General features: G+C 47.9%; 1 protein-coding gene across 1 annotated transcript; it reads right to left on the reverse strand.

Moving 5' to 3' along the window:
* Positions 1-11,768: 11,768 nt before the first annotated feature.
* On the reverse strand, positions 11,769-12,786 carry F5B22DRAFT_643420 (uncharacterized protein; the record flags this gene model as incomplete). The annotated part of the gene is made up of 4 exons (XM_047978265.1): positions 11,769-12,251; positions 12,314-12,349; positions 12,417-12,650; positions 12,715-12,786. 4 exons carry the CDS (start codon positions 12,784-12,786, stop codon positions 11,769-11,771), a joined length of 825 nt encoding a protein of 274 aa, XP_047833851.1.
* Between the last annotated feature and the right edge of the window lie 3,343 nt (positions 12,787-16,129).

A 16,129-nucleotide genomic window follows, 5' to 3' on the forward strand; every position in this document is an offset into this window, starting at 1 on the left:
TATATGGCAGCTATCTGATTCAAGAAGGGCAAGGTTGAGCGAAAGGGGATGGCCAAGGTAACCGTCAAGGCAGTAAGTGTGCGGCGCAGCTGGCTCAATGCTGATCAACACCAAAAACGCCATTGCCGTTACGACTTTCTATTTCATTGTCCTTTACACTACCTCTTGTTAGTTTGCGACCCTAGGCTCACAGGGTCTATTGCCCATGGGCCGCTGCCGATGACTCCACGCGGAGCCGCGCCAAGACCCGACCTGAGCTGTTGTTTCTTTTTCATGCAGCATGTCCTGGCGGAGCGTCCACTCGCATCTGCAACCCACCCACACTCCTACAGCCCCTGTATTGTACTGGTACGTGGTACTCCTGTCAGGGTGGATGGGCCGCGCCCTTGTCGTAAGGCAACCGGTCCACCTGAGAAGTCAGCTTAGTGCCAAGAAGGGAGTGTGAGTACACTACTGATAAGTACGACGGCAAGTAGCTGTATGATGTAGAGGCCATTTTTGGTACGCGACCCATCGAGGTTGAAAGCTCATTCAGCCATGCTTTCAGTCCCCCATGCTTGTAAGGGACTCTGTATTCCTGTGGCCTTTGTACCTATGCTAAGACACTGACAATCCTGATTAGCTCCAGAAGGGTTTCTGGAGACGTGGCCTTCAGGTAATTGAGCCTATGCTTCTAGATAACTAACTGAGTTTTAAGTGAGGTAGGCAATAGCGTGCAGATATGGAAAGGCGGAACGAGGATGAGTGGCAGCATGACCAGAGAAAGCAGATTAGAAGGCATAAATGAATGAGCTCCAGGCACCAGACACGTATATGCGGGACGGGTGTGTATACTTGGTGTCCTGTTCAATGTGCGACACTGACTCGAATACATCCCGCCCGATCAGAGTGTTGCCTGTTCGGTTCGCATGGGAAGCGAGTCATACAGTAGATACAGCGTGACGCAAAGTCACACAGAGAGGGACACATTTCAGCAGGCGGGCTAACCAACGCTGACTGGAGTACGATGAGATGACCGGACAGTGGCTCGGACCAGTCGTAGTCCAGAAAGCATCTCGATGTAGCTGTCCAGGGGTGAGGAACCAACGACGAGGTGCCAACGAGAGCCCTACGACAGCTTAATACGCAGTTGAGCTGACTACAGTGAAGCATAGTGCGGCTCCAGGGGATTGGTTTAGGTATTTGGGCACTGGAACATTGACTCTATCAACCAGGGCGTTATTGGATGACGTTGATGACGATGCTGATGATGACCACTTGAGCCAACGTCTAGAGCGGTTCCTACCTCACTCGCTTTCTCTATCTCGATTTGTAGTTCTTCTTTGCTTTTCTTTCCCGAAATGTCATTGTGCTGAGCGAAAGGTCGAAGGATGAACGGCGGCGCACCAATGTCTCGCATCAATGCAGAAATACCCTAGACCGAGACAGACCATTAGGCATTTCTAAATGGAGGAGACAGCAGCGAAGCCACGCAGCCACGCAGCCACGCAGCAACTGGACCAACGCCCATCATCCTGAATCGGGTAGGTGTTGGGGGAAGGGAGTCTCAACTCCGAGGAAGCAAAAAAAAAAAAAAAAAAAAAAAAAAAAAAAAAAAAAAAAGAGTAAAGAGTACCTAAGGTACCTGTCTGTTGCACCGGCATCTGCCTCGATCGATTCTCTTCTGCTGTTGGCTCACATACGGTGAATTGCTTGTTTCTCTTCCTGAGGTCTTCCCTGGGTGCCCTTGTAGCTCCTCTCCTCTCTTGTTGTATACCTAGGTGTCTAGTAGGTATAATTACCAAGTGCCTAAGGTGACATTTCTGGTGTTTTGGGATACATCAAGGTACTCACGATATCAGGGCTTAAAGGTACTGAGTACAGAGAGGTAGGTAGCGATTGTAGAGGATACCTATTATCATAGGGACTGATACGTGACGGAATTACGTGATGGCTCCGGCTAGCTACAAGCCTCCAAGGTATCTTCGCTAGCGTACGGGGCGGGGGCGGGAACTTGTGTAAAAGTACCGCTTAGCGGGCTCAGACCCGCACAGTACCCGTACCGATACAAGGCCATTCTGATGATCGAAGTACTATAGTAAAGTAAAGGGTGATCACGGCGACTACGCTACTGTACCTAGATAGTAGGTACATGTATCCACTCGAGCCAACGACAGGACGGCCGAGGGACGGACGGCGAATGGGACGGGTTGGAAAGTGAACGCGCGCGGAATTCCTCGTCCTCGTCCTCGTCCCCGTCCTCGTTCATTGTTCTCGGCCACTGGTCGTCTTCACCGAAGATTCAATATCGACGATCCAATGGAAATTGTCACAATGACGTCCTGGTCCCTGCCCCGGGGTATCGAAGCAACCCCAATCTGCCAAAGACACGCAAATAGGCACATCTATTTGCAGAAATACTTTGCAGCAACACCTTTCCATGTGCTACTACTCTTATCTCAGTCTCTTTCCACGTTGCCTTTGGCGAGCGACCACTGGTACTCGGTACACGTGTATCGGGGGGGGTCCACCGCTCATGTTGGGGGCCGAATATAGAAACCGCCCAGCGTCATCCACCAGTCTCTCCAAAAAATACGACCTCAGATGTACTGTACCGCTTCAAGTACTTACATACCATACACACACATGCGCACGCAACAAGTAGAGGACCGGAATGAATGACCTTGTTCATACACACGCGCAGCAAGCCCCCAAGACCGGCAGTTATTCCCGTGTTCAACCCTCTTCTCCAGCCACTTCTAGAGAGCAACATACCGTACCTACCTACCACCCTTGACCAGAAGGCACATTCTATAGATGATTGCCTCTCCTCTATACGCTCTGCCGTACCCCACGAAAAGTCCTAAAGCGTGATCGAAGTTGGGGGCTTTTAGCAGAATAGCACCCGTGCCCGGTCGAAGTTGTATTAGGGACTGAATAATCGCAAGATGTGGCTGTGGCTGAGTCTATATGCGTCTAACCATCTGCGCGCAATGAATGCCCATACCTACTCCTAGTATCTCTCCCACCTATCACGCACGGGATCCCGTTCTCTTTGGCTTTAGGCTCTTTCCTCCTCCGCCTCCTCCTCCTCCTTCTGACGCTTCTTGGTGACCGAGATCCAGCCATAGGAGTTGATTAACATGGAATTGTCTGTGAAGAAAGGCCGTGCCTCTTGCGATTGCTCCCGCCTTGGCGGTGGCATGGTCAAGCTTGGCCTGCTCGATCGACTGACCAGACAGGACAGGGGACTCTGAGGGTAGCGAGGGTAGGTACCCATATACCCAGGCATCTACTTCGTATAGTGGGTATTCGTGGCTGCTAACCCACGCTAGGTGCTACCTACATACTTACATGTACTTACATGCGGCATCGTCGTGCACATCACATCTTTATGTCAGCCTACGACCCTGGCAACCCATGTCAACGCTCTGACAACCCTGTCCGTGTTACGAGCAACTTGAGCAACTGGTTCTCCTTTGTGTCACCTTCCCTTCGCATCAGTCCAATCAGACCTCGCTTCTCTAGACACCTAAGCGCGGGTGGCTACACAACCTCGACACACTGCCACGGACCCTCTCTCTCCTTGGGAAAGTGTCCCGTACCTACTCCTACATGTCTGACTTGACTTGGACCATCGCCTACCTCTTACTTACCTCTCTCGCCTCTTACTTGCTGAATACGCTATGTGGTGTGGGTATCCATCGTAGGGCACTCGGATGTCTCATTTCATATCTGACAGATGTTGTATCCCGCTCATCACAAAGTTTGCGCTGCCTTATCCGGAATCTGGTTTCCCAGCCCATTGGCTCTCCCGACTTTCCGGAACGCAAGGGATGCCATCGTCACAGATGACTAGACCGCCAGAGCACACCATCCACACGCTGTTCGCTTGTGCAACCAAAACTTCCCTCGCACTATCTTGAGGCTCTGCTGCTACATACTAATATACGATCACTCTTCTATTTTCCGTGTACTTCAACTGGCTATGCAATGAAACATTGCTCCATGCAACTCCACTTAGAGCGGTCAAGAGTGCTCGCATCATATGGCAACCTACCCCAAAAGGCGGGCCGGCGAGGGGTTTCTCATAGAGAGGAAGTGTGTGGGAGCTGGGGGTAAATTACTAAGTGTCTCCCGACTGGCTGCCTGGTTCGGCACTCACAATCGCCACTCCATTCGCTCGCTAGAGATCAGCCACAGCTTTTGTCATACTTCGGATGACATATCCCCAAGTTCGTAAGTGCCGCCACTAACTTCGCAACATCGAGCCCCAAAGGAGACAAGTGCGTTCAAACGTACCACATAGTTCAACATCATGCCTTGGTAGCGATAGATAGCACCGACCGATATTTGGTCATTGTAGTAATACATGAGGTGCACTTTGATAGCAAAAGGGTGCTAAAAACAAACGAAATCAGGATATCATGTTCATTGTGGCAATGCTTAGGTATGCTATGCATCTTCACAGCCTTCTTTTTTTTAGCACCTCATTACAATATCGTGGGCAACCCCTGCTACATTTTTACTTACCCCAGATTGGTTATACGACGCAGTTACGCCTATAATTCTGTGGAACGTAGGTATCATTAGCCTTACGATCCGCAAAGAGAGTCCTAGGTCAGATTTACGCGACATCACCCTGCGCCGATTATAAGCTAATGTGCATTAAGATTGGTTCAGAAACCATAGTAACGTTAATGGAACATTATGAGCATCGTTTCAGGGACACATCTGCCTCTATGTAACCCTCACATGAGTTGCCGTGTTGCTGTGAGAACGAAGAACTTACATATACGTGAGGGGAACAGGTTAACAAAGCTATGGGCAATACAAGACTGAACTGGAGAAACCCTGTCCCGTCAGTCAAACGCATCGGAGACCATTACAACAGTGAGACACTAACACTCTAACGAGTTCAAAAGAATTCCCTGGGGACCTACTTCACAAGAAACAGATGCCTGGCTAACACCTTTCACGCAAATGCCGGGAGCTCCTCTCAACAAGCCACCCCCCGGAGCATAATCGAACGCAATACATTGAAGTATGCTTCTTATCTCTTACATGGGATGTAGTTGCCCTTTCTTTCTTGAAATTACTGCCGACTTTGTGCTACTGGCATGAATCCGGGCTGACCACCACCAGAACTCCACAGGCCTACTTACTGTATGTTCTCTGTAACCCCCGAGCTCTTTCCGACGTGAAACTCGGCCAGCCTATCATAGCAACAAACGCGCTTACGTCTGGGTAGCATAGACGCCGATACTACCTGAGGACTTACCAGTCTCTACTACAGAAGATGCTAGTGATGCTAGTCTTCCTTCTCGGCACCTGATTCGATTGCAGGGTCAAAGGTGTGCTTGTATGAGCGCCACTTGACCTAGTCCTAAGCTATGCTAGCCCAGGTGACCCTGAGCGCGCTGATCTGCAAGAAGATTGTGTGTTCCACCATTTGTACGCCGTATTGGAGAGACCTTGCCGGCCGGTTGAACCGGCTTGTGTCAGTCCTATACTTAAGAAGATTACATACGGATTTCTTCTAATCTATATCTGTCATATCTTTTGTTGAAGAATCGACTATCGCAGTCTACTTTTACCCCAGGCCACCATGTCCTCCAAATTCCCACTGCTCTGATTTATAGCCTTGGTGTTACGAATTCGTACTCTCCTTGATCGGAAGAGACTTGCGAGTCAAGGATCGAACTTACAGTATTTTCATCGGTGTACATCTTGGGGGTCGTTTCACCCTGCTTCTATTTTTAAAAATTGAGGTATGAACACTAACAGCTAATCCGGGGAGCGTTCCATCACTGATCAGTGTCACCATTTCCTAGTGTAAGCCACCTGTATGGTACTTCTCAGCGGTACCAATCAGCAGAAGCCCAGGTAAGGGTGAACACAACTATACTACGCTCAATTCTGTACTCCTTTGTGTCCCCTATGTCACAAGCTCCTTCCTCTTTAAATGACAATCAATTGTAGAGCACTTCTTTCCATAGGCAGGGTCATTAGTCGAGCGGAACCACGCGCTCCTGCAGCACCCATCAAGGACGTTGGAGATAGTGCTGTCGCAATGAATCCTTCAAGTATCGCCAACTAATTTTATCAATCGAGGAGACGGACTCGGACTGGTGCAGGGCTTCTCGAAGTTTGACCTCCTTGTTCATTGGCCCCCATAAAATGTACTCTACAATGGTCGCCTTGTCCGTCATTGTGCCCCAAATTTGGCTCATCATGTAGGTGGTTGGGGCGAGGTACCACTCCTTTGCCCACATCGCAACTGCAATTCGTAGCACTGCAGCCCTGGGTCCTTGCTTTCTACCTGCTTACCGTTCCTTTGCTGACAACCTTACGCGTGTTGAGTGGGGGGATAACGGTACACTCTCACTCAGACCTCGTGGTCTAATCCACCCCATTCGGGGTACTTCAACCGGCAGAAAGAAATGCCAGTACTTTGCCTAGAATCCTGTTTGTGTAACTTCAGGGTGTAAGACAGTTCTAGACCTTACTATCACTCCCGTGAGGCATCGGTTATTTCCTATCGTTGCAAGCTGTGACACAACCAATATAAATGACCGGATCTTCCAATTCTGTTCGCTGCCGGTTTCCCGCTTCACATGGCAAGTGCTTACCGTAAGTAGGATGTATGCTGTTACGCTAAAGCATGGTAGCAGTGGAGGGTTGAGTACGTTACAGGGAGCAGTAGGTATGCCGCCTGTGGAACTCACTCTCCATGGGCTGTCCTCTTGTCTAGTAAGTATGTCACGTAGACGAATCATGACGATCCCATCTCGATGCTCTCGATCTGGGGTACCTCAAACCGACCGTGGTAAATGATCTTTCTAGAGATTTGACAATAACACGTATACTTAACTTTACCAGATCAAAACTCACGAGTAGTGGCAACAGTCTTCGTCAAAATTCTTTCTAAATAACAGCAGTGGCGTGACTCAACACTACTCGATACCTTACCTAACCGCCAACCATCGACAACGATATGCAATCTGAGCCAAGTCCTACTTCGAAACATAGGGGCTCGAGAAGATATCTCGCAGATCATTGGAGTTTTCCGACATGACAAATCCCGACCAGGACTCTGCTAGCGTTTTTCATGTATATTATACACATGCAACGCTAACGCCTCCCCTCCTAGGCCGAACACAGATCCTCGGTGTCCGATCGACAGCAAGCAGTGTTGTACCGTGAACGCACAAGATTCAAGGAAGACGACGCTATCATGTCAAGTCTCTTCCCACTGTGCCGCGCGCCTGCAACCTCAAACCAGAGAGTAGGATTTCCGGTGATGATACCGAACTGTCTCACAAAATCCCTCATTCATCTCTTTGGAATAACCGGTCGGCTCCTTCATGACCAGCATGCTTATCATCAAATCTCTCTGCAACCCCCGCCCTCATTACCCCTTTTAGGCGGTATTTTTCTAAACATTGTTACAGTGACCTCGGTCTTACTTGCGTAACACCTGCATTGCAGGATCTCAGAGTCTTCCGGGTATTTTTGATCGTCGATCTCGAGCATGTTGGCGTCACCTACCGAACTTGTCCTCAAGTGTTATGAACTAGTGAATTCTCTATACCAACACGTACGCTGGCAAGAGATTAACATAGTAAAATTGCTAGCACTCCACGATCTGCAAAGACACGGTCACTGTTCGAATATTATCGCGGATGAGGAAGATAAACTATAGCGCATGGTATTATGGGCTGTTGTTGTAGCCTCCTGACTTGGATGTAGGCATAAATCGATAGCAAAAAAAGAGATGAGCAAGGAAGAATAATATAGCGTAAGCTTTTAACTATCCGTGGATCTCCCCTTTTCGGTAAACTGCCAGAACCAATGGTGCCGTCAACAAGAATAAGCAGCCGTTTTCAATGGCCTAATCTTCAAGATCACCAAACCTTCAATTTGAAGCCCATGGCCTTGTCGAATACATATGCCTCTCTGTTTAAATCATTATTTCTCATTAAGCATTCAGTATGACTTTCCGTTCCATTGCGGGCTTTGCTGCTGCTGTTTAGCCTTTTCTGCTGTTCCGGTTATATCCTTAACCACGGTAACATAGCAACCGACGGGTCTCAACCCGTTCGTTTATTCCAGGGATATTCCCTCTACCTGAAGATCTTCAACGTGAATATGAACTCAATTGGTAATTGCTAATTCGAGTAGTTAATGGTTGTTGCAACAAGCCTTCGAGAAATCATGCTACCTGTTATCCATCCGTTTCCCTCCGCAATACCCCGTCCGTAGCATCGCCTGCGAGCTTGGAACATGCCGAACACCATCGCAATAGATTCTACACAACAAATTCCTGCACATAGGCCAGCAGAGTTTGGGCTTCGTGGATCGTTAAACCCAATCAACTTATACTTACAGTCGACCCCTTGAGCTCAGAGGAGATGCACCCCTCGCTGGCTCAACAAAAAGTGAACATAGGAAACATCGGCCTAGCAGCCTCGCAGAGGCCGAATCAATCCACGTGCATCGGGGACACGTATAGTTATACCCGGGTTGCTTATCGAGGTACACCGCCGCGCGTTCTAGAAACATATACTCGCAGAGCTAGTTTAGCATCTTCGCTGGGATGGGTCCTGGCTCGTTTCTACATAGGAGGTGAGGAGGAATCATTTTCAAGATCTTATATTCGGGCATCATATTAATAATGGAGCGGAAGTTGGAACAATGGTCAAGATATAGGCATAAACTAACTCTAAACTACGAGGGATAAAGTTTCAAGTATTCTTGGTTGGCGTAGGTGTGTAATGAACATACAGACGCGGGCTCTAATCTTGTTGTCGCTATCTGTCACACGACAGTCTACCAAAAAGGCTCCAAAAATGACTGCTCGGTATATTAAGCCTACTTATGCTTTGTTTTTATTTACTTGCCTGCTGTGGATAACCGTGTTAACTCACACTAGATCACTGGGTGGACTATGTGGTGAGTTGGATTCAATTCCTCACCGCGCCATTACCATTCGCCACGTAGCTCATCTCGATCAACTAACTGCCCTGACTGCAACTACAACTAGCGGCCTCCGTCGACTACTGTGGAACTAGTTCTCAATACCTTTAGAGCCTCAGCAATAGCCATACACAAGCCTCGTTCTCAGATACCTTTGACACGTAAATCAGCCAACACCCTGGCCGTACCGTGCCGACTTTTCCAAGCTCCCGTTCAGCATCTGGACTTCGGAACCGATGGGCGAACATGCGTTCGGCATAATCCCGACATCCATGTCTACAAAGTTCAACTGACAACTGCCAGGGGACATCGCATCCGAAGTGCTAGAAGATTGATATCCCTGTTCTGCGAACATGTTTCTGGGTGAACATAACCGTTGGTTGTAACCCATGGAGCACCAGCATGTGTCAATTGCCCGCACCATTTTCTAGAACCGTGTATCCCTAGTATTTATACACCTCGCCTCCTACTAGGTTAGGTAAGCATTCTAACTGTCATAATACATCAGAAGCGAGTAACTTACGGTCTCTATCTTCCTTCTCAGTATCTTACTCTACAGCTTCAAAGCCTCATAAAAAGTTGATTATATTATGTATCAGATTAAGGGTCCCAAAGCTGACGCTAAATCTCCGAAGCGAGACGTTCTCGGAACTCTCGCCTACGAGGAGCTGTACTCTGGGGCCTACACACGACAAGTCTCTGGGCAAGTGAGGCTCTCAATCTCTCGCTCACATGGGACAGGATGACGGACTTCGGGGCCGAGACATAATTTCATCCTCTCAGACCAGAACAGGAGATTGTGTGCCTTCTATCCTTGTGCCACTCCCGAAGCTCAGCGACATACCAGATCCTCTCATCATGAAGACAACAAGAACAATATCTTCTTCCGTGAAAGCTTCCTCATCCCACACGAGACCCAGTTCATTGTTAATGTTTAGAATATATTGTCTTATGCAAGTATAATATTGTACCTAACTCCATTTCTAGACAACAGTTGCGATGAAGTCCGGAAAAATCTCTTTGGGGTCAAAGAATCTGAACCCTGATTTCCCGATACTTCCTTTATACCACCCATAACGCCTCGGGGTTCTTCTTCCCCTAGCCCAAACTAACCATGGAAACCCTATAGAATAGAATTGGGCACCTGCTTATAACATATTGCTTCACATCCCAGCACACGTGTGCAAGTTTAGAGGATGCCTTAGCCCCCGGACGCCAACAAGATGACTACAAAACCGTTTGAGCTTGAGCTTGAGTTTAAGTATTCGAATGGGCGGGCAACATATAATGATATATTCTAAATCTGATCTCAGGCGGCCGATGTCCCACCTTGTCTGACCAAGAGGTATACGCGACCGGGTTTCGACTCTCTCAGAAACTACACCATTTTGGGGGAATTATCTGAAGGCTCCATGATGCCTTGATAGAGCGCATAAACTGCACAGAAGCAGATATCCGGCTTCTTTATGCTGAGGCAGCTTGTTCATTCATGGCCACCTCTAGGTCCGTTTCCGTTTCTCTCGAATAATTAAGCGCTTGGAATCATTTCCTTCGCTGCATTTCTCACAATAGTTGCCGAATATGCCATGCCAATAATTTTCTTGCGCTGCCAAGGAGTCTAGGATTATAAATAGCGGTTTCGCGTTGGAGATGTATGTGAAGATGGAAAAGAAGTTGAGTATAATAACCCCTGTTGGAGAAAGGATTTCTATGCGTGGACGTGAGTTGCTTTCGGCACGGTATCTAAACTTTAACCTCGGCTCAACAAACTTAAGGTTCATAGAACCTTGTTTTCTACTATATTTTGCGTTTAGCTTGCGCGTCGCTCCGGTGAGGCACCTGTTCCGTTGCGAAAGTGCTCATATTTCTGCTTCGTTGAGAAGTAGAGGGCTAAGTTGTTAGAGAACCACAACCTCAATATGAAAAAGTGTAGCCATTGTGATTACATATGAGGCTAAAATATAAGACAATGGTTAATTCGGTACGCTCCAGCCTACCGGAGAGTGTCTTCAGCCATCCTGACGTCACGACGCGGATGCGGCGCGGGAGGTTATTTCTCAGCCGTAAGGTTAAGCCTCACATTCCACTCCGGGGCTCAAGTACCATGCATAAGGACATTTACGCACCTCGGAGCCTCTCACGGCGATGGGGGAGGATAAGATGAACTGTTGGGACACGATAAGAAAGAGTATGAATACACAAGGCTTCTGACGACTTCTGTTTCATGCACGCATTATTTACCTAATGACAATCGTTTATTTTGCTCTTGAACCAAAGTGTGCCAGGACTTCTGGCCAATCACCTATCTTAGCTTCCGGCTTACCCTTGTGAATGGGTTAGGCCAACAGCGACCTGATGGTATGGGATGGCTATCCTTGGGAGAATTATGTTGGGCGATTCGCATCTGGGTAGCCGGTAATCCGATCGTAATCAGGGTTGGATACAGGGTCCTCTGATTCATTACCTCATATCTACCATGCTAGTGGTGTCTCGTACCATGGTCAGACATCGAGTCACACCCCTCACAGTCTTAGACTTTAATGGAAAGCCCCTTCGATAGGAAACCGTGCTGAATCACATATGGATGGCAGTAGGGTTGATACGGACCTTGGGAGATCCCCGTTTCTGAAGCGTTCGGAGGGCAATGATAGAGACGTTGATATGTTTTGTTCATTCATACTAAATAAGTCTGTGTACTGTGTTGAAGTATTTGTACTCATAGTTTATCGCTCATAAACCTCGAAGATTAGAGTTAGCCAGATGACCAGGCCAGTATGTACTCCCTCAGGCACGTAAACAATCATTTCATTTCAGTCCAGCTGTATCTTCCAAGACTCGTCTATATGTGGCGTTATCATAAAGTCGGGGTTGTTTCTGGAAGCAAAAATAGTAAAGCCATCGCCAAGATAGGAGACATCGGTTGGCGGTGTGGGTATCCTCTGGCTCGGTGCGAGGCCATGCTGTGGTAGTGACAAGACATCGGAATTTACCGGTCGGGCCGTGAAACCATCCCAACCGCTATCCTGACTTTGTATAGGAGGTGTCAGTTCTCCTAAGCTCAACTGGCTCTGTATTGGGGGCGTCAATTCTCCCAAGCTCAGCTGGCTTTGTGGAATTGTGTGTTGGAATGAGGGATGAAATATACCCCAGTCGGCCAATTGAGTCTGTTGCCTCTGTGATGGCAAAAGCTGCTGGAGATCTCTAAGTGAATTTCTAAGTTCCTTCTCGATCTTCTGTAATCTTTCAACCTCATCCCTTAACTGCGTTATCTCATCGTCCTTTCGTTTGCGGTACTACTGCGATTAGCCATCCAGTGAACTAAACTAGCGTGAAACTAGTCAAGGCATGCGCTTACAGCTCGTTGGGAATCTCTATTTTGATGTCTTCGGCGCTTTGATATTGGCACGATGTCAGCTACATCCGCTATAAATATGGGGTTTCTGGGTTGGGATGCTCACCTCAATGACCGAAGGCGATGCGTTCGCATAGCGATTTGGCCTTTTTCTAGGTGGCTTAGTTGGCTTCGTGAGCCCTGGCAGCCCATTCTCGACTTTGGGACCTGAAATCTTTTGCTGTGTTTTGACTGATCTGCTTTGTTTAGTTGGTTGATGTGGTTGAGCTGACTGGGGATGGGTTGCCGGAATTGGCTCGTCTACCAGTCCAAGCAGGTCGAGACCAAGAGAGCAGTGTCCCTACTGAGGATTAGCTGCTGAACCATTGAGCTCTGACATTCAACGATAGCTAGGGCTTACATACTAAAGAGAGTAAAGATGAAATGTCGCCTCCATGATCGTGTGAGAAAGAGTCAATCGGAAGCGGTTCTTCCATGGTAAGGCAATGTGGTTGTTATCGTGATAGGAAGAAGGGTAAGTGGTTCTAGAAGAGGTTAAAGTGTCACTCTGCCTGTCGCGGGAGCTGTCAAGTCCTCTCTTAGTAACACGCAGCAGAGCCAAAGCCAAAACTAGCAACAGTGAATAGCAGGGAAAGCTACGGTAGCAATGACGAGATGGTGCATGGCAGAGATATCTGTATATATAAGCGACATACAGGTCGCTCCAAGTACCGTATCTCTCTCACCTCTTCTGCTCGGGGTTGCTCGCAATATTAGCGTGGAGGGTCAGGACAATTAAACACAGCCCTTGGACGCTACTCTACTACTAAGTTTAAAGGAAGTACATGGCCTTTGCAGCTAGGTAGCTGCCTTGATGCCTTGTTCCTTGTAAGTACTTAGTAGGGCCGGGAATAGCTGCAGAACCCAAGCATGGGTGCAAGGGGGGGCGAACCAACCGGCAGGGACACTGTGGCGGGCGGCGGTGTAGTGGACAGCGAAATGGCAGCAGCGTTTGAGATAATGTCTAACTTACCCAGTCAGTAGATAGCCTGGTTATCTGGAGCTCTTGTTCCTGTTCTTCCTTTGCCCAGAGATGGCATGCTTGGCGACCATCTCGAGTTATTGGAAATAAGTCGAGCATGATACATACATGTAAGCCAGCTAGCTGTATCACAACCCCGCCTCTCCTCAGTCAGTCAGTATGTAGCTGCCTATTGCCCCAGGTAAGTTAGCATCTTGGCCAAGTACCTACGATGGAGATTCCGTTGCGTGGGTACATTTAACTGTTAGATGCCCAACTGTGTATGGAGGGTAGAACATCAACAACTCTTTTCGCTGACCTGCCTTAGTCTGCAGGTTGAAGTGCTATGGCTAGGTGTCTACCTACCTACCTAGCTCGCCTGGGTAGTACCCCTATCTAGCGTCTACCGAGTACCTACACCAGCTGGGGCGGTATACAGTGCAGCACATACTGTATCTACCTCCAACAGGTCGTGAGATTAAACTCGGGTGGATATCACCTAGCAGCTTCCTAGCAGCCTCCAAGCCGACGTACGGTACGTAGTAAGTAAGGGTGCCATACAACTGGAAGCAGACATCGCCACGAACTCCAGACATCCCCTCGTTGGTCATTAATGTCGATCCCGAGATCGTGTCTCGCTAATCCCTACAGTACTCCGTACAGATCCGTAGTTGACTTCGTAAAATCAATACAGTGTCTCGCCAACATACCAAGTATTATAGGGCTGAGGGCTGAGGGCATGTCACTACCCACCTAAGTACCTACTAGGGCAGGTAGGTCCCTTAACCACTCCAACACCAACAACTCCAACAGCACTTCCCGCTTCCGTCGCTCGCCTTGGCTCCCTCATACACGAAGGAAGCATAGATTAGGCTTCAAATAACTTGGATGTCGCAAGCTAAACATCTTGGAGCTCGCAGACTATTACTGCCCATCGGCGGATATTCCGCATTCTACCCGTCGTAGGCACATCACACATCCAACAGCCCGTTGGAGGGAAGCTTTGATGCAGAGGACTATGCAAGTGATGGCCTCAGGAAACTTGGTGAGTTCCAAACATCGCCGAATCTTAGTTCGAAGACGCTTCAAGAATCGACTCAATCTAGATACCAGGTATATAATCCCGAACTTCGGACGTTGAACGCCACGGTCAAGATCACACCGGTCATATCCGGGCCTATATCTCCGAGTTACTTCCATCAAAACTACGTCAACCTACAGCAACACGCATCAACCCACACTTTATGTTGCGGGGTAGTCATCACTTAAATCTTTGACAATGAAGAGGGTTTATCATGGAAATAAACATAAAGCGCCAGACATGTTGCCCAGAAGACGATCAAAGCTGGTAGAGATATATAGTGAGTAATGTTGGCTACCATCCGACAAGCCAAGAAGAGCTGGTTCAATTCCAGCAGTTGGTACTACCTACCAAATCTTCTGCGTTTGGTTTTTATCCCTTTATCGCAAAATGCGTACTGCTGCCGCCTGAGGAAGACTACAACTCTTAACTTTATGGCTACTGTATAATTATTAGTGTACAGCCAAGTAGCTCTAAATATGCATTGACCTGTGTTTTACTGGGAGCTGCGACTGTGGTGCTGTTAACCATAAGTGATCATTGATTTCTTGGCCTCCTTTTGCACCATCTATCTACTGCATGATACCTATTATCCTCCGGTTGTGGAGGCTTTCACCCCAGCACTTCAACATTTGTATGCAAAGCTTGGCAAATCTTGGATCAAAACTTCTTGGCTTTTGCAAGGTACCGCTATGTAACAACTGCTCTGCTCTTTTAAAGCAATACGTAATACGTGAGTCCTACGGAGAAATTATATAAGGCTCTGTTAAGGAGATATATACCTAGACTACTACAGCAGCATATAACCCTCTATACTAATATGGTAAGGTTAAAGATTGCTGCCATATCTATTCCCCTATACCCATTAACAGTAATACAGTTTAATCCCTAATCACGCACTCTCGAGGTACAATGCAGTACTTTTTCTACAGCAAGTTCTTGTTAACACGAAGAATTTATTTGCTAACCCCATCTCAAATATTAACCTCAAGCATGATCCCTGATCACCACAAAAAATAATTTTTCGCATCTCGGACAACATGCAAATTTGACATCGGAAACTCTATTCGTTGAATGGAGAATTGGCCCTGTTGGACCCAAGTGCAGTGAATTGACTAGCCGAGAGCACTTTAGTAGTCTCGGTATAGTCCGAGAATCGCAACACACTCCAGCCCTTCCTTGATTTGATTTCCTGCTCTGGTTCCCACGACGAGGCCTTTTGCTTCGCTTAGAGATATGATATCATTCTCATGCCACCCCAAACACGACCCCGAGAGAATGGCGTATCCATTTATAGATATCCGGGCTAGCTAGATGATAGCTTCCGCCATCTCGGATGGTCGATTATCTGACGTCCGCATTGATATGGGCGTATCAAGCACTGTGGATACATACAGTACATACCCAGCGAGTGACTTGGGGAATATAGAGTATCAACCGTTAGTTAGTTACCTATGCTAACTTGTTCCTGAAGTAGTCTTTTATCGAAGAATGTCTGCGGAGCTTGAAATACCCCTTCGATACGACCCAGAAAACAAATTCACATGTGAATAGGCACTTTCTGTTGATTGGAGAAGGAGATGGTAGATGGACAGAGAGGTACATAATCGTCGCATTACCCCTCATACTAACCCATCGCAGAGCCCCTTGAGACGACTACACTAGCCGCGCGGTAGAGCGGAAACGAAGTCCGCTGGGCAATATGGATCACCTCGATATGGGGGCAGCAGGGTCGCCT

This window comes from Xylaria bambusicola (assembly GCF_022495145.1).
Source record: "Xylaria bambusicola strain CBS 139988 unplaced genomic scaffold F5B22scaffold_7, whole genome shotgun sequence".
NCBI classification, from domain to species: domain Eukaryota; kingdom Fungi; phylum Ascomycota; class Sordariomycetes; order Xylariales; family Xylariaceae; genus Xylaria; species Xylaria bambusicola.